At 38.9% G+C, this 24,970-nt stretch overlaps 1 protein-coding gene and 1 pseudogene across 2 annotated transcripts in view; one reads left to right on the top strand and one right to left on the bottom strand.

Annotated features, from left to right (window-relative positions):
- The first annotated feature begins 287 nt into the window (after positions 1 to 287).
- LOC130856515 (lysozyme C, milk isozyme-like) overlaps positions 288 to 24,970 on the top strand; it is a 33,884-nt gene continuing 9,201 nt past the window's right edge. The window contains exons 1-4 of one of the 2 annotated variants that reach the window (XM_057740941.1): positions 299 to 511; positions 1,748 to 1,909; positions 3,627 to 3,702; positions 4,712 to 5,640. In XM_057740941.1, coding sequence (XP_057596924.1) covers positions 376 to 511; positions 1,748 to 1,909; positions 3,627 to 3,702; positions 4,712 to 4,778 — 441 coding nt within the window. In that variant the 5' untranslated portion in view covers positions 299 to 375 and the 3' untranslated portion in view covers positions 4,779 to 5,640. Of the gene's footprint in view, positions 512 to 1,747; positions 1,910 to 3,626; positions 3,703 to 4,711; positions 5,641 to 24,970 lie in introns of those variants that run through there. The other variant, XM_057740940.1, reaches the window with a different exon arrangement.
- LOC130856516 (lysozyme C, tracheal isozyme-like) lies at positions 14,004 to 23,541 on the bottom strand (annotated as a pseudogene).

Below are 24,970 nucleotides of genomic sequence, written 5' to 3'. Positions count from 1 at the left end.
CAAAGTTTGGAGCTCATTTGCAGTTGTGTAAAATGCTCATTCAGGTTTGTTTTTTTCCTTTATAGTTGCTCAAATTCATGATAAAAGAGGAGGAAGTTCCTCTTTTGGCAATAGTGCCAACCCCAGTTCTTCCTGCGCAAGGTCTTTCAGCAACGCCATTTCATCCTTTTCTTGCAGGGTAATTCTTAGGACATCAGCATATTCCTCTTCAGACACAGGGAAGAAAACTTTTAAAGACAGGTGACACACAGTTTGCTTTCCACATACCTCAAAGGGTGGAGTTCCCAAACGGCTCTGAGAAGAGGGAAGTGAAAAGATGTTAAATACCAGGGCCAGCTCCCCTGCTCAGCCTGGAGGTCCTGCTTCTCCGTCAGCATGAAGGCTCTCCTCATTCTGGGGCTTCTCCTCCTCTCTGTCGCTGTCCAGGGCAAGGTCTATAATCCATGTGAACTTGCCAGCACTCTGAAAAGACTTGGATTGGCTGGCTATAGGGGAGTCAGCCTGGCAAACTGTAAGTTAACTCTTCCTCATCCTTCCAGATAGTTAGCCGGGTGCCGAACAGATGCTAATAGAGGATGAAGACTAAGCAAGGGACTTTGAGGGAATGGACGTTTTAGTCCTTTGAGGGTTTGCACACTTACAGTGGTGAGAAACATCGACTTGTTCTTTTAGAATCACATGGAGCGTGTGAAGGATTGAGGCATGGGAGGGCCAAATTCTCTACCATTCTAAGCAGGCCAGGACCTGTGGTACTTTCTGGTGTCACTACATTTGCCAGCTGGCACATGTAGGCTGACTGAGAGATACCTTTGAGCCCCTGGGGTATGTCTGCCAAGCCCTTGGTGTTCGACTCCAGCCATTTGCAGTTTGGAACTTGGGTTCCGCAAGCCTGAGTCATACAGGATTTTTCTCAGTTTTAATCCCCCAACCATGATGTTGGGTTTTTAACAGCAAAGGTTTTTAAGAATTATATTGAACTCTTAAAACACAGAGGGTAGGAACCTATTTCCCCTCAATCAATATGTATATAAGGATCCCTGAAATGCAGCATGAAATGACATTTTGTTATTCTTACTCTAGATGATTATTTTTCATTTTCTTCCACGGAATTCAAGCTGTGCCCTAAGTAAAAGTTACTTTGGATTTTAGTCCATAATTGTCGATGTAATCAGTATATTTTTCGGATTGAATTCAGATATTCCCCCTCCAGAACTATTTTTGAATGAATCAGCAAATGGCTTGATGGATGGATGGATAACACAATCTTTCCTGTTCTATGACTTCTGCTGTCCGGATTCTAATTTGATATCCAAATTCACTTTTAGGTATCATAGGAAATTTCCATTCTGCCAGGAAAATCCTTACTTTTCTTAATAGAAAGCATTTTTCCATCCGCATATGCATCTGCTGCTGATTACCAAACCCACTCCACAACTCCGCTGATTTTTCTATTCTAGGCTGAATCGTACCTGAGGGATAGGAGCAGGCAAAGGGTAATAGCAATGGAGGAAACAGCTTTTTAATATTTTAAGAAATATGTTATCTTGTTTCATTAGCATTACCAAATGATTTTCTAACAAAAGAATTCTCCTAAGGGCCCTTTAGCACCAGAATGTGAACATGTTCTAAAATACATCTTATAAAGTAAATCGTTAGTAAAATAGAATTAGCTAAGTAGAACGGATTATGCTATGAACTGTAAGTCCTGTGGTGTTGCTGTTTATGACTAAAAATATGTTTTTTTCAGGGGTGTGTTTGGCCAGATGGGAAAGCAGTTATAACACACGAGCTATAAACCACAATAGAGACGGAAGCACTGATTATGGGATATTTCAAATCAATAGCCGCTACTGGTGCAATGATGGCAAAACCCCAAGAGCAGTTAACGGCTGTGGTATACCCTGCAGCGGTAAGACAAGAGAATGTTGAGTGATGGCACAGAACCCATCTGGTTATACTTACGAGAACAGAGATGCAATGCAAATGATAAGGTCTTGAAGGGTTCATCAGGGACCTAGAAAAACTCTGTCTTCGCTTCTAGAAACTATTATCCTCCTCATCATTCCTTAAGCAAGAAATTAAACAGCTGGTATGCTAAAAGGTTGCTGTTTTCTAATATACGAAAGTTTCTGGAGTGACCTATCACTGTATTATAAGTGGACGTGTTGATGCTTTGTAAGGATAATGCCGTTTCTCCACTTGCTTTGTTTGGGAAGTTTTAGGGATGCTTTCGTTGTGTGGTCTTCGTAAAAAAATTTTCTTAAAATCTACCCTCCTTTATTGGAAAACAAAAGGATTAGTAGTTAGCCAAGGAGGAGCAATATCTGTGGTCCTTTTTAAAAAATCGTTTTTACTTTTTATTAGAAAATGTTTCAAAGATGTGGAAAATTAGAAACATTAGTATAATAAACATCAATATGCTCATCATGTACTTTAACAGCTGTTAACATTTCATCATATTTACTTCTTTTATGTATACATTATGTGTGTGTATATTTATATATTTTTTTTTTGGCGGAGTGATTTCAAAGTGAGTTAGAAACATTATGACATTTCATCTCTAAATTCCTTAGTTTGCATCTGCAAAAATTAAAGCTCCTATATAAACATTGTCATTCTAACAAGTTAATTTATGGATTTGTTTAATTGAAATGAAACAAATATTCTGTTGAGTTCCTTTAAAGTAGAGATAACATGTGGGAGTCTTAGTGCATAAAATATTGGGGAAGCTTTGAAAAATCGATATTGTTAAATTTTTAAATATTAAAATTTCTAATAGAGATTAGTCTTAGAATATTCTTTTGTATCCAGTTAATGTATTTAAAAAAATATTTTGTAGTATGTTATAATCTGTGGTCATTGAATAAAATTTCTTACTACCCAGAGATGTAAGACCACTGGCAACTTTTGGCACACGTATTCTTTCAGGATAGACATCACTCACGTATATGAATGTAAAGCTATATTGGGCACGTATGTACCCACATACAAACGTAAGCAATGTGCGTTTCAACGAAAATGAAGTTGTACTCTATTTACTGCTTTACAAGTTGCTCTTTATTACACAAAATTAATTTTGTCAACAAATACCAATCTATTATTTATTTAAGATGAACAGAATTCTAGTATATAAAAATTCTATAACTTATCAATCCAACTCTTCCTGTCAAGCACTTAGGCCATTTCCATTTTCCCCTTTTATAATTGCTATGAAACACCTTATACATACGTCTTTGGATACATCTCTGATGATTTGTTTCGGATAAATTTCCAGTAGTAGAATTGCTGAGCAAAAAACTGCTAGATCGGTTTCTGCTTGTTTGTTTGTTTTGGTTTTGGTTTGGTTTTTTTTACAGTGCATAGTAAAAAGAGAACTTTCTTTCACATTAGTTAATAATCCCAGAGCTTCCTGTGACTTTGGTAAATGAGAAACAGAATGCTTTATTTCATGGCAAATGGGATGGAATGGAGAAAGAGTTTTCCCCCAACAGTGACAGATACACGAACTCTTACAAAGTACTTTTAGTTGTACTTTCCTCAGCCTAAGAGAATAAAGCTGGCTGAATCTAAAGTTAACATGAAATTGCTATGAATGTTGTCTTCATTTCTCACCACCTCTTTTTCAGCTTTGCTGCAGGATGACATCCGTCCAGCTGTAGCATGTGCAAAGAAGATTGTCAGTCAGCAAGGCATCACAGCATGGTATGTCTTTTTTCCCCTTCCGGTTTTATTGGGATGTAACTGACATATAACTCTGTACAAGTGTAAGGTCCACAGCATAATGATTGGACTTACATACATCATGAAATGATTGTCACAATAAGTTTAGTGAAGAACCATTATCTCATATGGATACAAAATTTAAAAAATAGAAGAAAAAAATGTTTGTGTGTGATAAAGTCTTAGGAATTACTTTCTCAACAATTTTCCTATATAACATACAGCACTGTTAATTATATTTACCATGTTGTACATGACAACCCTAGTATTTATTTACCTTATAACTGGAAGTTTGTAGTACCTTTGACTGCCTTCATCCAATTCCCACCCCTCACCCCACCCACAACCCCCACCTCTGGCAACCACAAATCTGACCTCTTTTTCTGTGAGTTTGTATGTTTGTTTGTTCATGTTTGAAGTATAATGGACCCACAACAGTGTTTTAGTGCCTCTTACAGAGCATGCTGTGTGTTAGGCCTGAAAGGGGAGAGCTGTTTTACCCTACTGCTATGAGAGAAGTGGGGGAATATCTCCAAAGACCAAAGGATGCTCCTGAGAACTGAAAATTGCAGCCTTAGATTTATGTTGAACAACATATTACATAGAAACAATCTGCTTTATTCTTTTCCTCCTCAGTTTATTTTAGGGGATGTCTAGAGTTTTTAAGATTCCCCCACGCTACCAGTTCCTTGTCATCTCTTGAAATCATGTTTGGAATTAAGTAAATGTGGAATGCTCTTGGCAGTTGTGTTTGTGGCCTACACGGAGCTCAACAGTTTTGTTCAGCATTCTGTGCTCTAGTGAAGGCCTGGGGGAGACGGGAAGTATTGGTACACTTATCTCCATGTAATAAATAGCAGTACTTGGATCTACCTATAGCTTGTATTTCATGTTGATAATTTATTTTGTTCTCCCAAAGGATTTGAAGTAGGTATATTACAATGAATATAAGTTTTAACCTTATTACCACTTGTTTCATCTTTCTCTACAGGGTGGCATGGAAAACTCATTGTCGGGGCAAAGATGTCGGGCCTTATCTTAAGGGTTGCAGACTGTAACTGGGGGCTTTTCTTTCTTCAGCTCATTTTGCCTCTTTTTCATATTAAGGAAGTAATAGTTGAGTGAAAGCTCATTCTACCATTCTTTCAAACAAATAATGTTTTTACAGAAACAGGAGCATATGGTCTTTCTTCTAAGAGGCTTAAAGCTTACCTCATGCATTTATTGTTTGATATTAGGCCAACAATATTTTTCAGTTTGCTAATAGAATTAATGCTGGTGAATATTTCTCTAAAATCTTAATTATCAAATATATCTGCAGTGCATTCAGTTCCTAATCAAAGGAATAACCCAGACTTACTCTTGAATGATGCAAGCACTCCCCAATATGCAATACAAATGTAACAAAAGAATATCTTTAAACAAAATGATCTTAGGCAAAATCCCACCTGTATATGCATATGACCCTTTCATATGTTCTGTCATTTCCAAAAACAGTAAAAGAGAACCAGTCTTTGTTGGGCAATATACAATTTAAACAGGAGCAGAATGCCCAATGGCTAAAAATGGAAACAGCCTGAATTAAGAATCTGGTTCTCAGAAAGTGTGACCTTTGGTTTAAATGTTTTCTTAGAAATGCTGCATTTACACAGCTTTAAAAATAAATGATTCATATATCAGACTATTTTAGCCCCTTTTAAAGAACTCATTTATGCATCCTGCTGATCATGAAGGAATATAAGGAGGGATTACATGGGCAGTTGCTTTTCCTTCATGTTATTAACTTAGATGCATGCATTATGAGTAAATTCAGAGGCAGATGAGTTTGCAAGTATTGAAAGAATTGCTAATTAACCATACGAATAAAATTATGCATGCTGTAAAAAGTACAAATATTTTCATTAAAAGCTTTGAAATTCATACCTTGTCTTTCATTGTTTAGAGCCATTTAGTGTCTCTGAAGAAATACATGTGTGTTCTCACACAGTGTTTCCTGCATCCCTACCTGTGCCACAAGAGCTGGATATTGCCTGAGAAAACTCCATAAGCATGCTGACAGATCTCACTTTTTTGTTTTTTTGGGGGGTGGGGGTGCACCACATGGCTAATGGGATCTTTGTTCCCCCACCAGGGATTGAACCCTCACCCTCAGCAGTGAAAGCACGGAGTCCTAACCACTGGTCCGCCAGGGAATTCCTCTCACTTTAAATTCATAACCACAGATCTCAAATGGGCCTTCAGGTCTGCCTGGTCATCTTATTCACTCCTCTGCAATGCTTCTGTGTTGGTGTTCCCACTCTCCAAAACGGCCATCACTATTCACTTCTCCTCTCATTTCTTTTTTCTTTCTTTTTTTTTAATAACACAAGTATTTAGTAATAAATTTTAAATCCTCAATGAAATGATAACCTTAACTTTTTAGAATGTTGTCCAATAACAAAAAAGAACCTAATACATTATCAAAGAGTTTAATTCTAAACCTCATTCAATTTCTTTCTTTTTTTTTTCATGGCTTTGTGTATACTACAAGACATATAGTAGTTTACTTGTTTGTTCGTTTTTTTATTTTTATTTTTTGGCTGTCTTGGGTTTTCGTTGCTGCGTGCAGGCTTTCTCTACTTGTGTCGAGTGGTGGCTACTCTTCGGTTGTGGTGTGCGGGCTTCTCAGTGAAGTGGCTTCTCTTGTTGCAGAGCATGGGTTCTAGGCACGTGGGCTTCAGTAGTTGTGGCTAGCGGGCCCTAGAGCACAGTAGTTGTGGCACACAGCCTCAGTAGTGGTGGTACACAGACTTAGTTACTCCAAAGCATGTGGATCTTCCCCAACCAGGGCTTGAACCCATGTCCCCTGCACTGGCAGGCAGATTCTCAACCACAGAGCCATAAGGGAAGTCCCTCATTCAATTTCTTAATTAACCTTTTTTCCTTATTATTAACCTGATGCAGCATAGGATTTTCTTGGACACATGCGAAAAATGAATTATTCAAGTCTTTGTACAACATTTCAAAATAAAGAGAAAAGAAACATTTTATTTAAATAATTGAAAACAAAAGAAATAAACATTACTACTTTCAAGCTTAGGATCACTCTTTAGGAATAGGAAAACAAAAAAACAAGGCATGTGGAAATGTGGAAAGTACTAGAATAGATAAAGAATAAGAAATACAGATATCTCCATCACATAAACATAATCTCTGAGAAGATTTCTTGTGTATTTTGGGGGACATTTTTTTCCAATTCAAGTAAATATGTACTTCTAAAATTTGAATTATCATGGTTGCACATTGTGAATGTACTAAATGTCATTAAAAGTGGATTTTATATGTATCTTACAATAAAAGTTTTTAAAATTTGGATTATACTACACATACTTATATACGGTTCTGTACTTTGCTTTTTTCCCCACACTGAACATTATCTCATTTTCTAATATCACTAAATAATCTGTTAAAAACATTTATTTTTTAAAAAAAGTTGATTATAGAGTATTTCATAGAGTGGATCTAACCATTTATATGGTTCTTCATTTATTCTCCCTCACTGGTCCCCATTCATTCACCTATTACTGGACATTCAGGTGTTTCCAATTTTCCATCACATAAATACCATAATAAATATTTACATAAATAAATATTTGTAGGATCTCAGGTTGTTTCCTTAGGCTAAATTCCTGTGAGTACCTCTTCTTCCCCACAATGCACACACACTCAGATTTTCTTTCTGTTTTTGGATATTTTTTAAGTAATAAGAGTTTACACTGTGCCCCTGTTTTCTTTCCTTATCTCATTTTCCTCTCTCCACTCCTCAGAGGTACCTACTATTTACCATCCCATGCATGTTTTATAAGTGACCTGGATATTTTTAAAACCTTTCTATAAATGGTACATGTGGGGACTTCTCTGGAGGTCCAGTGGCCAAGATTCCAGGCTCCCAATGCCAGGGGCACGGGTTTGATCCCTGGTCGGGGAACTAAGATCCTGCAGGTCACACAGCACAGCCTGTCCACGTTTCCCTAGGTGCAGCTCCATTATGGCAACAGGTGTGTGTATTTGAGCTGAGTGTCTTGACTGCGATTTGCCATCAACCCTCCAGCTCAAGCCTGGAAGCCCACTGTCTCGCGGCTCTGGTTCGTGTGGCTCTCTTGAATTTTTGTCTTATGACTCTTCCAGGATTTGGAACTGACAGCAGCTTGGTCAGATCCCACCTTGCTTTTTGGTTTGAGCAGTCAGGAATACCTCCAGCTGGTTGAAATCCATGTCTGCAGATGCAACAGACTGCTAGTGTTGGTGGGTCTCCTGCAGAGGCAGGGGGCAGCTGTGGCTTACCGCAGGGACAAGGACACTGGTAGCAGAAGTTCTGGGAAGTACTCATTGGTGTGAGCCCTCCCAGAGTCTGCCATTAGCCCCGCCAAAGAGCCTGTAAGCTCCAGTGGCGGATCGCTTCAGGCCAAACCACCCTCTCTTCTCATTTCAACCTCCCAGCACACACGCCCAACCACTGGCCTTCCACACTCCCTGCTCTCAGTGGGTGCCCTGGCCTCATATGACACTGAGACAACAGAAGCAACCTCATACAAAGTTCTCCCCTGCTCACCACTGTAACAGAGGTCACATCTTTCCCTGGGCCCATCCTCTCTTCCTTCTCATTTATTATTAGCCTGAAGGGCCTCTGCTCCTCCCAGTGGCAGTGTGTCCGAATGCAATCTTCACCGCAGCCCTCTCACCAATTTAGGCTGAGTGTTTCCTGCACCCTGAGTTTCACCCTCTTTGCTGGATCACCCCCATCCTTGTTCAAACTGCCCTGGAAACCCTCCATCTTAAAAAGAGCTCTCCATGGACTCTACATAACCCTCCAGTTACAACACATTCTCCTCTCTTTTACAGCAGCACTCCTGGGATGAGATACCTATCTTCACCAACTCCACATCCTCACCTCCCTTCCTCTTTTCAACGGTTCTGAATCTGACTGCTATCCTCACTTAGCTGAAAACTGCTCCAACACAACTCCCTCCATGATGCCTTGGGGCCAATGCTAGTGATCACCTGTATTCTGTCATCTTACTTGATCTCTCAGCAGCATTGGACACAGTGAACCACATCATACTGATACTCCTAGAAATCTTTTCTCCCTCAGCTTCTCCTCCTTTACATCCTGTCTTAATGACGGCTCCTTCTCAGTCCCTCTGGGCTGGCTGTTTCTCTGTTGTTTGATTGTGAACTGTGGGAGTTCCCCAGGGCTCTAGCCTACAATCATTTCATAGACATGTTTTACTTATTCATTTCTTTGTCTCTTCTTGCTGAAGTATAACTTTTGAAAGAATAGAGTTTTTCCTGCTTTTTAAAGACACAGACATAATCTCAATCTTTCTCCAAATGGTACAGCCATTATGTTTTCTGAACAGTTTGAGTATACACTGTCAACATGGTGCCCAGTGGCTCTGAATCCTTCAGTGTGTAATTCCCACATAACCACAAAACTTCATCCAAATCAGGAGGGTAACACTGACAGATTGAGACCACCTCATCATCAGGTCCTATTCCACTTCATCAATTGTCCCCTCCCCATAAGTCCTTCTTAATTAAAGGTCTAATTCAGAATCATGTGTTATATTTGGTTGTTATGGTTTTCAGTTTCTGTCAATCTAGATCACTTCACTTTTTTTCTTGACCTTTCTGACTTTAACACTTTTGAAGACTGCAAACCAGCTATGTTGAGAAACAACCAAAGGTATTTCTGATATTCACTTGATTAGACTAGGTTATTCATCTTTGGCAGGGATACCACAGATGTGATATTGTGCTCTTCTTGCATCCATTCAGGTGACATGCAGTTTTGAAATGTTCTTTTACTGATGATGGTCACATTGATCATTTGATTAAGATGGTGTCTACAAGTCACCTCCTCTGTGAAGGATTTGGGAGAGGTTAATGTACTTTGAGAAAGTTTGTTCCTCCTCAAAATATCAATGTGTGTTGTTACTAGTCTATCAGTGTGGACCCCTGGCTTCCTACTTTATTCAAATTATAATGAGTCATAATCCATTACTATCATTTATTTTGATGTTCATATTGTCCCTGATTTAGCCACCAGAGCCTCTGCAATCTACCTTCTGTGTCATTCTGACATGCCCCCATCACATCATTCTTTGGACAACTTTGTTCTTTGGTGTAGATATTCTAAGGTTGACCTTGTTCTTTCCCTGCTTCAGCCTGGAATCAGCCATTTCTCCAAAGAGCCCTATTCTTCATAGTGGATAATGGTATTTAAAAAACAAGCTCTTGTGGTGGGAGCTCCCCCAGGACAACACTACGAACCGGAGGCGATAACTCAACTAGAAAGGAATGCAGTTGGATCCTGCCGTTAACATTATGTGCCCATTAACTGTGAAGACCTTCTCACATGGTTCTGTTACTATGTAACTCCCGCCTAACTCTGTAACTTAGCAATGGCCCAGAGGCCATACAAGGGGATGTACCCAATCAGGTTATATGTTCGTTTGCTTGTTATATTATTTGGGAGACACAAAAATTCCAATGTACAGGAATTTAATGAAAATATATAAGGTGAGGCCCCGCTGTGTTCAGGGCTCAGCCTTTGGATATGAATCCGCTGAGCCTGTGCCGGTACAATAAACATTGTTTCCTGCTTATAGCCTCGGAGTCCTGTCTGCTGCTGCCAATTCCTGCTACACTCTGGGCACTAGGGTGTCACTGTCCCCAGGACCCATTAATGGACAGAGATAGAGGATATATGTATTTACATAATATTTATCTATTTAAATTGAATTCATACCATACCTCCAGTTCCAATCCCACATCACAAGCTTAATTCTAGTTTTTTCCTTTTTCATGTTGGTAACTCCCTTGTATGATAGTGAGACACCTGGCACCCACTGTCCTTCATATCCTTAACTATATCCTTAGCACATGCGTATGTATATTTGATCAATTTGCCTGTATGTAACCAGTTTCCCAACACTGCCACACCATGGAATAGATGCCCTCCACTCATGCTTTGATACCCCTCATTGGGCCACTCTTTCTTCCACATCTGGACAGCTTCTTTACTGTGCTACATCTCTGACACACCATGCTGGGTCACTATCCTTACAGGAAGAAGGGAAGAAATTTTTTACTCTTGTTTACACTCCAATCCAAACACCTAGAACACTGCCTACAACAGTTACATGTTCAATAAGTATCAATTGATGGAATGCATCTCTCCGATTATTTGGTACATTACCCCAAGCTGGGCATTCTGAGATTTTTCTTCCTCTCCAATCCCACATGATTCCAGTACAGCAGTCAGGTCTTCCAAGGGTCAGGTCTCAAATCTATGTGACCAGCCATGGGAGGACAGCAGAGAGCCCCAACACAGGTTCAGCCTCAGGATTCAAGATCCTGGGGTCATTTTGGGACTTCCCTGGTGGCGTGTGGTTTAAAATCCACCTGCCAGTGCAGGGGACCTGGATTCAATCCCTTGTCCAGGAAGATCCCACATGCAGATGAGCAACTCAGCCCAGGGGCCTCACCTACTAATCTGTGCTCTAGAGCCCACATGCCACAACTACTGAAACCCACGAGCCTAGAGCCCATGGTGCACAATAAGAGAGAGAAGCCACTGCAATGAGAAGCCCCTGCTCATAGCAACTAGAGAAAGCCCGCTCGCAACAACAAAGAGGCAATGCAGCTCCCCATCCAAAAAGAGAAAGACTCTGGGACCATTTTCATATGAATAAACAGGAAAGAATATAGATTTATTCATATCAGGATATCCAGAGGTGCAGAAGAATGACTCAGAGTAGGGGAGAGAAGCCTGAAGAGTGACAGCTCAGAGGCAGAGATCGGATACATCCAAGAAGCACCAGGACGGAGCCGTATCAATGGCTGACTGAAGAAACCATCAGAGATTAGGATACATTAGCCAAAGAGGGAAAGCAATGTTTGTTGGAGATTTTGCTTAGTGTTTTTGATAAAAAATTATGCCTTACTTATACCTATTAATTTAATACAATCACGTTCACAAACCAAATTTCAACTCTTATTCTGAGAATGAAGTAAAAATCCATATCAAAGTTTGATCAGTTTTAAAAGTAACTCACTTCCTCTGTTGCTTAGTTTCACCTCAGGATATTAACTGAAATGCAGAATGATATTCCAGATGATAACTGGGCTCTTTGTGTAGCACTAATCATAACTAAGCCCTGAGCATATGTCTTGAACTTCTATTTAGCAGACTTATTTTCTTAGAAGTCGCTACAGGGAATTACTAAAAGATATAATCAGGAGTGACTAAGTCATTCATAGATACAATGTTCTCCCATTAAATTCATGTCTATTATGCAAATTATATTTTAAATCATTTTAAATTTTAACAAAGTTATAAATTCCCAATGTTTACAGAGTCAGATAGTTCTCCAAGGTTTGTTATGAAAGATGTATGAGGTTTAGGCAAAAATTATCTGCACTGTGGTTATATTAAAACTTCTGTAGGCCACAGTGTCTTATCAGCGCTTTCCATCCAAGGCTATTGTCTCCCCAGTCACTATTGTGCAGGTGTGAATGTGTTACATCCATTCATTTGTAACTGTGGTGCAAGCAAAAATGGATGCCCCACTTGTGATTTGCATGCAAGAAGAGCATGGTGCAGTGATTTGTTTTTTGTGGTCTGAGGGAGTGCACATCCACACACTTCTGCCCACACTGTTGACACTCTGCAAAAACTTCATTTTGAGGTGTTAAAGCATCCTCCCTATAGTCCTGATCTTCCTCCATCAGACTTTCACCTGTTTGGTCCTCTGAAAACAGCTCTATGAGGATGAAGATTCACTTCTGGTGAAGAAGTGAAGAGAGTGGTGCATTCATCACTCGCTGCTCAGCCGAAAACATTTTTTAATGAGGGAATACGAAAGCTTGATGACAGATGGACAAAGAGTATTGAAAAGCAAGGAGATTATGTCGAAAAATGATATATCTCTCTCTTCTAAAACTTAAATTAAATTCTACAGCCAGAGTGCAGATAATTTTTGACTCATACTCATAACTCCGCATTTCTCCCCCTTCACATGCAACCATTTTCTACTCTTTTAGCTTAATGTTAAGAAGTTTAGGGAGTTCCCTGGTTGCCTAGTGGTTAGGACTTGGCACTTTCACTGCTGTGGCCCAGGTTCAATTCTTGGTCGGGAACTGAGATCCCACAATCTGTGTGGCACCACCCCCCACCCCCCAAAGAATTTTATATTTACTACCATGCTTGTAAGTATTAGGCTTGTATTGCTCCTCCTGGACTATTCCATTTTAAGATACTGATTCCCAGGATGGAAGTTAAGGATTAAGTTCTATTCCTCCTCCTCCACCTCCATCACTCATGGCACATTTCTCTAAAACTCATCCTTCCAATGTAATTATATATACCTTTCCAGATTAATACTCAGTATTTACATAGCCAGAAATACAATTACTCCCTTCTCATATGCAAGATTTTATTTTCCCTAGAGCTAAGAACTACTGATTCTTAAATTGGCTTAGCTTTCTTTGTGTCTCTCATTAGTTCAACTCCCAGACTCTAGATCTTTTTTTTCTTTATTCAGGCATAGTTGATGTACAATATTATAGAAGTTTCAGGTGTACCACATAGTATTTCACAATTTTTAAAGGTTATATTTCATTTAGAGTTATTATAAAATATTGGCTATATTCCCTGTATTGTACAATCTATCCTTGTAGCTTATTTATTTATTTATTTATTTTGACCCCACGGCACTGCTTTTGGGATCTTAGTTACCTGACCAGAAATCAGGTAACTGCCTAACAAAGACTAGTTATCTTTTACTGTTTTTGCAGATGTCAGAATAAATGCAGGGGTCACATTCATACACAGCTGAGATTTTGCTTAAGATCAATTTGTTTAAAGATATTTCTTTGTTATATTTTTATCACATATTGGGGAGTGCTTGTATCATTCAAGATTAAGTCTGGGTTATTTCTTTGATTAGGAACTGAATGTACTGCAGATACATTTGATAATTAAGATTTTAGACAAATATTCACCAGCATTAGTTCTATTAGCAAACTGAAAAATATTGTTGGTGTAATATCAAACAATAAACCCATGAGGGAAATGTAAAGCCTCTTAGAAGAAAGACCATAAGCTCCTGCTTCTGTAAAAACATTATTTGTTTGCAAGAATGGTAGAATGACCCTTCATTCAAATATTACTTCCTTAATATGAAAAACAGACAAAATGAACTGAAGAAAGAAAACTCCTCAGGTACAGTCTGCAATCCTTAACATAAGAGCTGAGATCTTGGTTTTGACAATGAGTTTTCCATGCCTCCCTGTAGAGAAAGATGAAACAAGTGGTAATAAGTTTAAAACATATCTTCAATGTGATATGCTTACTTCAAATCCTTTGGGAAAACAAAATATTTTATCACTATATGAAATACAAGCTATAGGTAGATTCAAGTATTCCTATTTATTAAGTGGTGATATGTATACCAAGTAATTCCCATCTCCCCCAAGCCTTTATTAGAGCACAGAATGCTGAACAAAAATGTTGAGTCCTGTGTAGTCCACAAACACAACTGCCAAGTGCATTCCACATTTACTTAATTCCAAACATGATTTCAAGAGAGGTCAAGGAATTGGTAGAGTGTGGAGAATCTTAAAAACTCTAGAAATCCCCTAAAATAAATTGAAGTTTAAAAGAATAAGATTCCGAATCAGTTTAAATAGGTTGTTTCTATGTAATATGTTGTTTAGCATAAATCTGAAGCTGCAATTTTCAGTTCTCTGTAGCATCCTTTGGTCTCTGGAAATATTCGCTCACTTCTCTCATAAAAGTAGGGTAAAACAGCTCTCCCCTTTAATGCTTAACACATACGATGCTCTGTAAGAGGCACTAACATAGTGTTGTAGGTCCATTATACTTCAAACGTGAACAAACAAACATACAAACAAGCTCATAGAAAAAGAGGTCAGATTTGTAGTCAGCAGAGGTGGGGGTTGTGGGTGAGGTGAGGGGTGCGGAATTGGATGAAGGCAGTCAAAGGTACTACAAACTTCCAGTTATAAGGTAAATAAATATTAGGGATGTCATTTACAACATAATAAATATAATTAACACTGCTATATGTTATATATGAAAGTTGTTGGGAGAGTAAATCCTAAGACTTCGTCACACACAAACATTTTTTCCTCTATTTTTTAAATTTTGTATCCATACAAGTTAATGGATGTTCACTAAACTTATTGTGATAATCATTTCATGATGTATGTAAGTCAAATCATTATGCTGTGGACCTGACACTTATACAGTGTTATATGTCAGTTACATCTCAATGAAACTGGGAGGGAAAAAAAAATACCATGCTCTAAGTCCTTGCTTACTGACAATCTTCTTTGCACATGCTACAGCTTGAGTGATGTCATCTTTCAGCAAGGCTGAAAAAGAGGTTGTAAGAAATGAAGACAGCATTCATAGAAATTTCATGTTAAGTTTTGGTTCAGCAAGTTTAGGTTCAGCAAGCTTTATTCTCTTACGCTGAGGAAAGAACAGCTAAAATTATTTTTTAAGAGTCCATGTATCTGTGAATGTTGAGGGTAAATTCTTTCTTCATTCCAGCCCATTTGCCATGAAATAAAGCATTCTGTTTCTCATTTACCAAAGTCTTTGGAAGCTCTGGGATTATTAACTAAAGTGATAGAAGATTCTCTTTTTACTAGGCACTGTAAAAAACAAAAACAAAACAAAACAAAAACAAACAAGCAGAAATTGCACTAGCAGTTTTTTGCTCAGCAATTCTACTACTGGAAATTTATCCTAAAGAAATAATAAAAGGGACTTCCCTGGAGGCGCAGTGATTAACAATCCGCCTGCCAATGCACGGGACACGGGTTTGATCCCTGGTCCAGGGAGATCCCACATGCCGTAGAGCAACTACACCTATGGGTCACAGCTGCTGAGACCACATGCGGAAACTATTGAGCCCATTTGCCACAATTACCTCATGCCCAGAGCCCGTGTTCCACAACAGGAGAAGCCACCACATTGAGAATCCTGCACACTGCAATGAAGAGTATCTCCTGCTTCCCACAACTGGAGAAAGCCCCTGTGCAGCAACAAAGACTCAATGCAGCCAAAAAAATAAATAAACATTAAAAAAAAAGAGAGAAAAGTTCAACATCCATTTATGATAAAAGCTCTCCAGAAAATGGGCATGGAAGGAAATTACCTCAACATAATAAAAGCCATATATGAAAAACCAAAAGCCAACATCGTTCTCAATGGGGAAAAACTGGAAGAACTCCCTCTAAGAACAGGAACAAGACAAGGGTGTCCACTCTCGCCATTATTATTCAACATAGTTTTGGAAGTTTTAGCCACAGCAATCAGAGAAGAAAAAGAAATAAAAGGAATCCAAATTGGAAAAGAAGAAGTAAAATTGTCACTCTTTGCAGATGACATGATATTATATATAGAAAACCCTAAAGACTCTACCAGAAAACTGCTAGCACTCATTGATGAGTTTAGTAAAGTAGCAGGATACAAAATTAATGCACAGAAATCTCTTGCATTCCTATACACTAACAATGGAAGAGCAGAAAGAGAAATTAAGGACACGCTCCCATTCATCATTGCAACAAAAAGAATAAAATACCTAGGAATAAATCTGCCTAAGGAGGCAAAAGATCTGTATGCAGAAAACTTTAAGACACTAATGAAAGAAATCAAAGATGACACAAACAGATGGAGGGACATACCATGTTCCTGGATTGGAAGAATCAACATCATGAAAATGACTGTACTACCCAAAGCAATTTACAGATTCAATGCAATCCCGATCAAATTACCAATGGCATTTTTCACAGAACTAGAGCAAGAAATCTTATGATTTGTATGGAAACGCAAAAGACCCCGAATAGCCAAAACAATCTTGAGAAGGAAAAATGGAGTTGGTGGAATCAGGCTTCCTGACTTCAAACTATACTACAAGGCCATAGTGATCAAGACAGTATGGTACTGGCACAGAAACAGAAAGGAAGATCAATGGAATAGAATAGAGAACTCAGAAGTAAACCCAAACACATATGGGCACCTTATCTTTGACAAAGGAGGCACGAATATACAATGGAAAAAAGACAGCCTCTTCAATAAGTGGTGCTGGGAAAATGGGACAGCAACAGGGAAAAGAATGAAATTAGAACACTTCCTAACACCATCCACAAAAAGAAACTCCAAATGGATTAAAGACCTACATGTAAGGCCAGACACTATAAAACTCCTAGAGGAAAACATAGGCAGAACAGTCTATGACATCCATCAGAGCAAGATCCTTTTTGACCCACCTCCTAGAATCATGGAAATAAAATCAAGAATAAACAAATGGGACCTAGTGAAACTTAAAAGCTTTTGCACAGCAAAAGAAACCATAAACAAGACTAGAAGGCAACCCTCAGAATGGGAAAAAATAATTGCCTATGAAGCAGCGGACAAAGGATTAACCTCCAAAATATACAAGCAGCTCATGAAGCTTAATACCAAAAAAGCAAATAACCCAATCCACAAATGGGCAGAAGACCTAAATAGACATTTCTCCAAAGAAGACATACAGATGGCCAACAAACACATGAAAAGATGCTCAACATCACTAATCATCAGAGAAATGCAAGTCAAAGCCACAATGAGGTATCACCTCACACCGATCAGAATGGCCATCATCACAAAATCTGGAAACAACAAATGTTGGAGAGGGTGTGGAGAAAAGGGAACTCTCCTGCACTGTTGGTGGGACTGTAAGTTGGTACAGCCACTATGGAAAACAATTTGGAGATTCCTTAAAAAACTACAAATAGAACTACCATATGATCCAGTCATCCCACTGCTGGGCATATACCCAAAGAAAACCATAATCCCAAGAGAAACTTGTACCATAATGTTTATTGCAGCACTCTTTACAATAGCCAGGACATGGAAGCAACCTAAATGCCCATCAACAAATGAATGGATAAAGAAGATGTGGCATATATATACAATGGAATATTACTCAGCTATAAAAAGGGATGAGATGGAGCTATATGTCATGAGGTGGATAGAACTACAGTCTGTCATACAGAGTGAAGTAAGTCAGAAAGAGAAAGACAAATATTGTATGCTAACTCACATATACGGAATCTACAAATGGTACTGATGAACTCAGTGACAAGAACAAGGATGCAGATACAGAGAATGGACTGGAGAACTCGAGGTTTGGGAGGGGGCAGGGGGTGAAGGGGAAGCTGAGACGAAGCGAGAGAGTAGCACAGACATATATACACTACCAACTGTAAAATAGATAGTCAGTGGGAAGTTGTTGTATAACAAAGGGAGTCCAACTCGAGGATGGAAGATGCCTTAGAGGACTGGGGCGGGGAGGGTGGGGGGGACTCGAGGGGGGGGGAGTCAAGGAAGGGAGGGAATACGGGGATGTGTGTATAAAAACAGATGATTCAACTTGGTGTACCCCCCAAAAAATAATAAATAAATAAAAATAAAAAAAGAGAGAGAGAGAGATGTACCCAATGATGTGTGTACAAGGTCCTTCATAGCAATTAATAAAAGAGGAAAATGGAAACAGCCTAAGTGCTTAATAGTAAGAGTTGGATTGATAAATCATCGAATGCTTATATAGTGGAATTCTGTTGATCTTTAAAAAATAATAGGGACTTCCCTGGTGGAGCAGTGGTTAAGAATCCCCATGCAGGTGACATGGGTTCCAGCCCTGGTCCAGAAGGTCCCACATACCACAGAGCAACCAAGCCCGTGTGCCACAACTACTGAGCCTGTGCTCTAGAGCCCATGAGCCACAACTATTGAGCCCGTGTGCCGCAACTACTGAAGCCTCGTGCCTAGAGCCCGTGTTCCACAACAAGAGAAGCCACCACGATGAGAAGCCCATGCACCACCACAAAGAGTAGCCCCTGCTTGCCACTAGCCCAGGCACGCAGCAATGAAGACCCAACACAGCCAAATAAATAAATAAATAACTCAAAAAAAATACAGTAAAAACAATTCTTTAAAAAGGACCACAAATAGAAAGGTATAACCTTCCAAGACAGAATCAGGAAGACATAGAAACTATGAACAGACCAATCACAAGTAATGAAATTGAAACTGTGATTAAAAATCTCCCAACAAACAAAAGTCCAGCACCAGATGGATTCACAGGTGAATTTTACCAAACATTTAGAGAAGAGCTAACACCCAGCCTTCTCAAACTCTTCCAAAACATTGCAGAGGGAGGAACACTCCCAAACTCATTGTATGAAGCCACCATCACCCTGATACCAAAACCAGACAAAGATGCTACAAAAAAAGAAAACTACAGACCAATATCACTGATGAATTCAGAGGCAAAAATCCTCAACAAAATACTAGCCAACAGAATCCAACAACACATTCAAAGGATCATACACCATGATCAAGTGGGGTTTATCCCTGCAATGCAAGGATTCTTCAATATACACAAATCAATCAATGTGACACACCATACTAACAAATTGAAGGATAAAAACCACATGATCGTCTCAATAGATGCAGAAAAAGCTTTTGACAAAATTCAACACCCATTTATGATAAAAACTCTCCAGAAGGTGGGCATAGAGGGAAACTACCTCAACCTAATAAAGGCCGTATATGACAAACCCACAGCAAACATCATTCTCAATGGTGAAAAACTGGAAGCATTCCCTCTGAGCTCAGGAACAAGACAATGATGCTCACTCTCGCCATTACTATTCAACATAGTTTTGGAAGTCCTTGCCACAGCGATCAGAGAAGAAAAAGAAGTAAAAGGAATCCAAATTGGAAAGAAGTCAAACTGTCACTGTTCGCAGATGACATGATCCTATACATAGAAAATCCTAAAGATGCCACCAGAAAACTACTTGAGCCAATCAATGAACTTGGTAAAGTTGCAGGATACAAAATTAACACACAGAAGTCTCTTGCATTTCTATACACTAACAATGAAGGATCAGAAAGAGAAATTAAGGAAACATTCCCATTCACCATTGCAACAAAAAGAATAAAATACCTGGGAATAAACCTAACCAAGGAGGTAAAAGACCTGTACTCAGAAAACTGTAAGACACTAATGAAAGAAATCAAAGAAGACACAAACAGATGGAGGGACATACTATGTTCTTGGACTGGAAGAATCAACGCTGTGAAAATGACTATACTACCCAAAGCAATTTACAGATTCAATGCAATCCTCATCAAATTACTAATGGCATTTTTCATAGAACTAGAACAAGAAATGTTACGATTTGTAAGGAAACACAAAAGACCCTGAATAGCCAAAGCAATCTCGAGAAGGAAAGACAGAGTTGGTGGAATCAGGCTTCCTGACTTCAGGCTATACTACAAGGCTACAGTGATCAAGACAGTATGGTACTGGCACAAAAACAGAAGCACAGATCAATGGAACAGGATAGAAAGCCCAGAGATAAACTATGGTCAACTAATCTATGACAAAGGAGGCAAGGATATACAATGGAGAAAAGCCAGCCTCTTCAAGAAGTGGTACTGGGAAAACTGGACAGCTACATGTAAAAGAATGAAATTAGAACACTCAACACCATACACAAAAATAAGCTCAAAATGGATTAAAGACCTATATGTAAGGCCAGACACTATAATACTCCTAGAGGAAAACATAGGAAGAACACTCTTCGACATAAATCACAGCAAGATCTTTTTTGATCCACCCCCTAGAGTAATGGAAATAAAAACAAAAATAAATAAGTGGGATCTAATGAAACTTCAAAGCATCTGCACAGCAAAGGAAACCATAAGCAAGACGAAAAGACAACCCTCAGACTGGGAGAAAATATTTGCAAACGAATCAACAGACAAAGGATTAATCTCTGAAATATATAAACAGTTCATCCAGCTCAATATCAGAAAAGCAAGCAACCCAATCAAAAAATGGGCAGAAGACCTAAATAGGCAGTTCTCCAGAGAAGACATACGGATGGCCAAGAGGCACGTGAGAAGCTGCTCACCATCACTAATTATTAGAGAAATGCAAATCAAAACTACAATTAGGTATCACCTCATGCCGGTTAGAATGGGCATCATCAGAAAATCTACCAACAGTAAATGCTGGAGAGGGTGTGCAGAAAAGGGAATGCTCTTGCACTGTTGGTGGGAATGTAAATTGAAACAGCCACTATGGAGAACAGTATGGAGGTTCCTTGCAAAACTAAAAATAGAACTACCATATGACCCAGCAATCCCACTCCTGGGCATATACCCAGAGAACACCATAATTCAAAAAGACACACGCACTCCAATGTTCATTGCAGCACTATTTCCAATAGCCAGGACATGGAAGCAACCTAAATGTCCATCAGCAGATGAATGGATAAAGAAGACATGGTACATATATACAATGGAATATTACTCAGCTGTGAAAAGCAATGAAACTGGAACATTTGTAGAGACATGAATGGACCTAGAGACTGTCATACAGAGTGAAGTGAGTCAGAAAGAGAAAAACAAATATTGTATATTAACACATATATGTGGAGTATAGAAAAATGGTACAAATCAACCTGTTTGCAAGCAGAAATAGAGACACAGATGTAGAGAACAAACATATGGACACCAAGTGGAGAAAGTGGGGAGGGTTGGGGGGGAATGAATTGGGAGATTGGGATACCAAATTGTACACTCTAAATATATGCACTTTATTGTAAAAAATAAAAAATAAAAAAATAAAAAGAAGGACCACAAATATTCCTCCTCTTTGGTTAACTACTACTATTTTTATTTTCCAATAGAGAAGGGTAGATTAAAAGCAACCAACCAACCAACCAACAAACAAAACAACCTACACAACCAAATTATCCCTAAATCTCCCCAAAACAAGGTAAGTAGGAGGAATGCCATTGTTGTTTGCAAAGCATCAACAAGCCCAGTTATAATAAAGTGATATGTCATTGCAGAAACTTTCTTATATTAGAAAATAGCAACCTTTTAGGATATCAGCTCTTTAATTTCTTCCTTAAGGAATTATGAGGAGGATAATCAAGAGTTTCTAGAAGTTAAGACAGAGTTTCCCTAGGTCCCTGATGAACCCTTCAAGACACTTTCATTTGTATTGAATCTCTGTTCTTGTAAGTATAACCAGATGGGTCCTGTGCCATCACTCAACATTATCTTCTCTTACTGTTGCATGATATACAACAGGTGTTAACTGCTCCTGGGGTTTTGCCATCAACACACCAGTAGCGGCTATTGATTTGAAATACCCCATAGTCTTTACTTTGGTCTTCACGACTGTAGTTTGTAACTTGTGTGTTACAATGGCTTTCCCATTTGACCACACACACCCCTGAAAAATTATATTTTTAGTAATAAAGAGCAACACCACATGCCTTATAGTTCACAGAGAAATCAGTTCTATTTAATTCTATTTTACTAACGACCTACTTTATAAGTGTAAGGATGTATTTTACTTGTAAAACATTTTCACACTTTGGTGTTAAAGGGCCCTTAAGAGAATTGTTTTGTTAGCAAATCATTTGGTAACACTAATGAAACAAGATAACATATTTTAAACAATATTAAAATAATTATTCCTTCCATTGCTATTACCCTTCCCTTGTTTCCATTCCTCCGGTAAGATTCAGCCTAGAATAAGAAAATAACCAGAGCTGTTGAGTGGGTTTGGTAATTAGCAGCAAATGCATATGCTATTGGAAAAATGCTTATTGTTAAGAAAAATAAGCATTTTCAGGGAGAAAGAAAATTTCTTACGAAACCTAAAGGTGAATTTGGATATCAAATTAGAATCCAGACAACGAGTCATAAAATAGGAAAGACTGTGTCATCCATCCAGCCATCTAGCCATTCGCTCATTCATTCAAAAATAGTCATGGAGGGGAAATGTTTGATCTCAATCTGAAAAATACACTGACAAATACATTGACAAAATGGACTAAAATACAAAGTAACTTTTACTTAGGGCACAGCTTGAATTCTGTGGAAGAAAATGAAAAATAATCATCTAGAGTAAGAATAATAAAATGTCATTTCATGCTGCATTTCAGGGATCTTTTTATACATATTGATTGAGAGGAAATAGGTTCCTACTCTCCCTGTTTTAAGAGTTCAGTGTAATTTTTTTAAAAAAACTTTGCTGTTAAAAACCCAATGTCCTGGTTGGGGGATTAAAACTGAGAAAAATCCTGCATGACTCAGGCTTGCAGAACCCAAGTTCCAAACTGCAAATGGCTGAAGTCGAACACCAAGGGCTTGGCAGACATACCCCAGGGGCTCAAAGGTATCTCTCAGTCAGCCTACATGTGCCAGCTGGCAAATGTAGTGGCACTAGAAAGTACCACAGGCCCTGGCCTGCTTAGAATGGTAGAGAATTTGGCCCTCCCATGCATCAATCCTTCACATGGTCCATGTGGTTCTAAAGGAACAAGTTGATGTTTTTCACCATTGTAAGTGTACAGACCCTCAAAGGAATAAAAAAGCCCATTCCCTCAAAGTCCCTTGCTTAGTCTTCATCCTCTATTAGCATCTGTTCCACACCCGGCTAACTATTTGGAAGTTTGAGGAAGAGTTAACGTACAGTTTCCCAGGCTGACTCCCCTATAGCCAGCCAATCCAAGTCTTTTCAGAGTGCTGGCAAGTTCACATGGCTTATAGACCTTGCCCTGGACAGCGACAGAGAGGAGGAGAAGCCCCAGAATGAGGAGAGCCTTCATGCTGACTGAGAAGCAGGACCTCCAGGCTGAGCAGGGGAGCTGGCCCTGGTATTTAACATCTTTCACTTCCTTCTTCTCCCAGTGGTGTGGGAGCTCCACCCTTTGAGTTACGTGGAAAACAGAAACTGTTTGTCAACTGACTTTAAAGGTTTTCTTCCTTATGTCTGAAGAGGAATATGCTGATGTCCTAAGAATTAACCTGCAAGAAAAGAATGAAGTGACAGTGCTTAAAGATATTGCTCAGGAAGAATTGGGATTAGCCAAAAGAGGAAATTCCTCCTATTTTATTATGAATTTAAGCAACCACAAAGAAAAAAAAACTGCAATAAACATATTACACAGCTGCAAATGAGCTCCAATCTTTGATTAACATTCATTTTCATTAAATTGTTTAATGTGTCTTCACTATGTTTCATCTTTTTCACGAAAAATTATTTTACGAGGGTGAGACAAAAATTATCCACACTCTGCTTATATTAAAACTTCTGTTGGCCACACTGTCTTATCAGCACTTTCCATTCAAAGCTACTGTCTCTCCAGTCACAGCTGTGCAGGTGTGAACGTGTTACATCAGTTCATTTGTAACTGTGGAGCGAGCAAAAATGGATGCCCCACTTGTGATTTGCACAAAAGAAGAGCAGCGTGCCATGATTCATTTTTTGTGGTCTGAGGGTATACCTGGCACTGTTATTTATTGAAGACTTTGTGCCCAGTATGGAGAAAGTGTTTTGTTGCAAAGAAGTGTGTATGAATGGATAGAGAAGTTCAAGGAAGGTTGCACTAGTGTTAGTAGCCCTACAAGGAAGAAGATTCACTTCTGATGAAGAAATGAAGACAGAGGAGCATTCATGGCTCTCAGCTCAGCCTAAAGTATTTTTTAATGAGGGAATACAAAAGCTTGTTGACAGATGGACAAAGTGTATTGAAAAGCAAGGAGATTATGTCGAAAAATGATGTATTTGTCTTTTCTTAAAGTTAATTAAAACAAATTCTCCAGCCAGAATGTGGATAATTTTTGATTCACCCTCGTATATACACTTTCCACAGAAGCACATGACCCACTGCCCGTTGCTTTGATAGGTGTATAGCACGACTCCATGTTGCTCAGCCAGATTTCTATACTAAACTTTTTGGTTACTATTGTAAATAACTAATTTATAAATCAATATTTTACTATTATAAATAAGCCTCATGTGACCAACATTCCTAACTCCTTTCTGACAATGCCTTACTTCACATGTCCATGTTAGAGCATAAAGAGTCATTGTAAAGCAAGGGAGCTTTACAGGAAAACCTACACAAGAACACCTGAATATGCCACCCAAAATCTTGGCCTTTGCCATGAGGATTATTTTGAGCTGAAGGCAACTGAGAAGCAGCAGATCCAAGAAAAGTTCTCTGCCCTCCTCCTGTTGTCCGGAAAACAGAGCATACATTTGTGCAGAAATTAATCACCAGCAACCCTGGACACCTATTAGCCCCAAGA

The sequence above is a fragment of the Hippopotamus amphibius genome, chromosome 7 (assembly GCF_030028045.1).
Source record: "Hippopotamus amphibius kiboko isolate mHipAmp2 chromosome 7, mHipAmp2.hap2, whole genome shotgun sequence".
Lineage (NCBI taxonomy): Eukaryota > Metazoa > Chordata > Mammalia > Artiodactyla > Hippopotamidae > Hippopotamus > Hippopotamus amphibius.
Note: the sequence above shows the minus strand (reverse complement) of the source record. Positions and strands in the feature narration are given on the sequence as shown.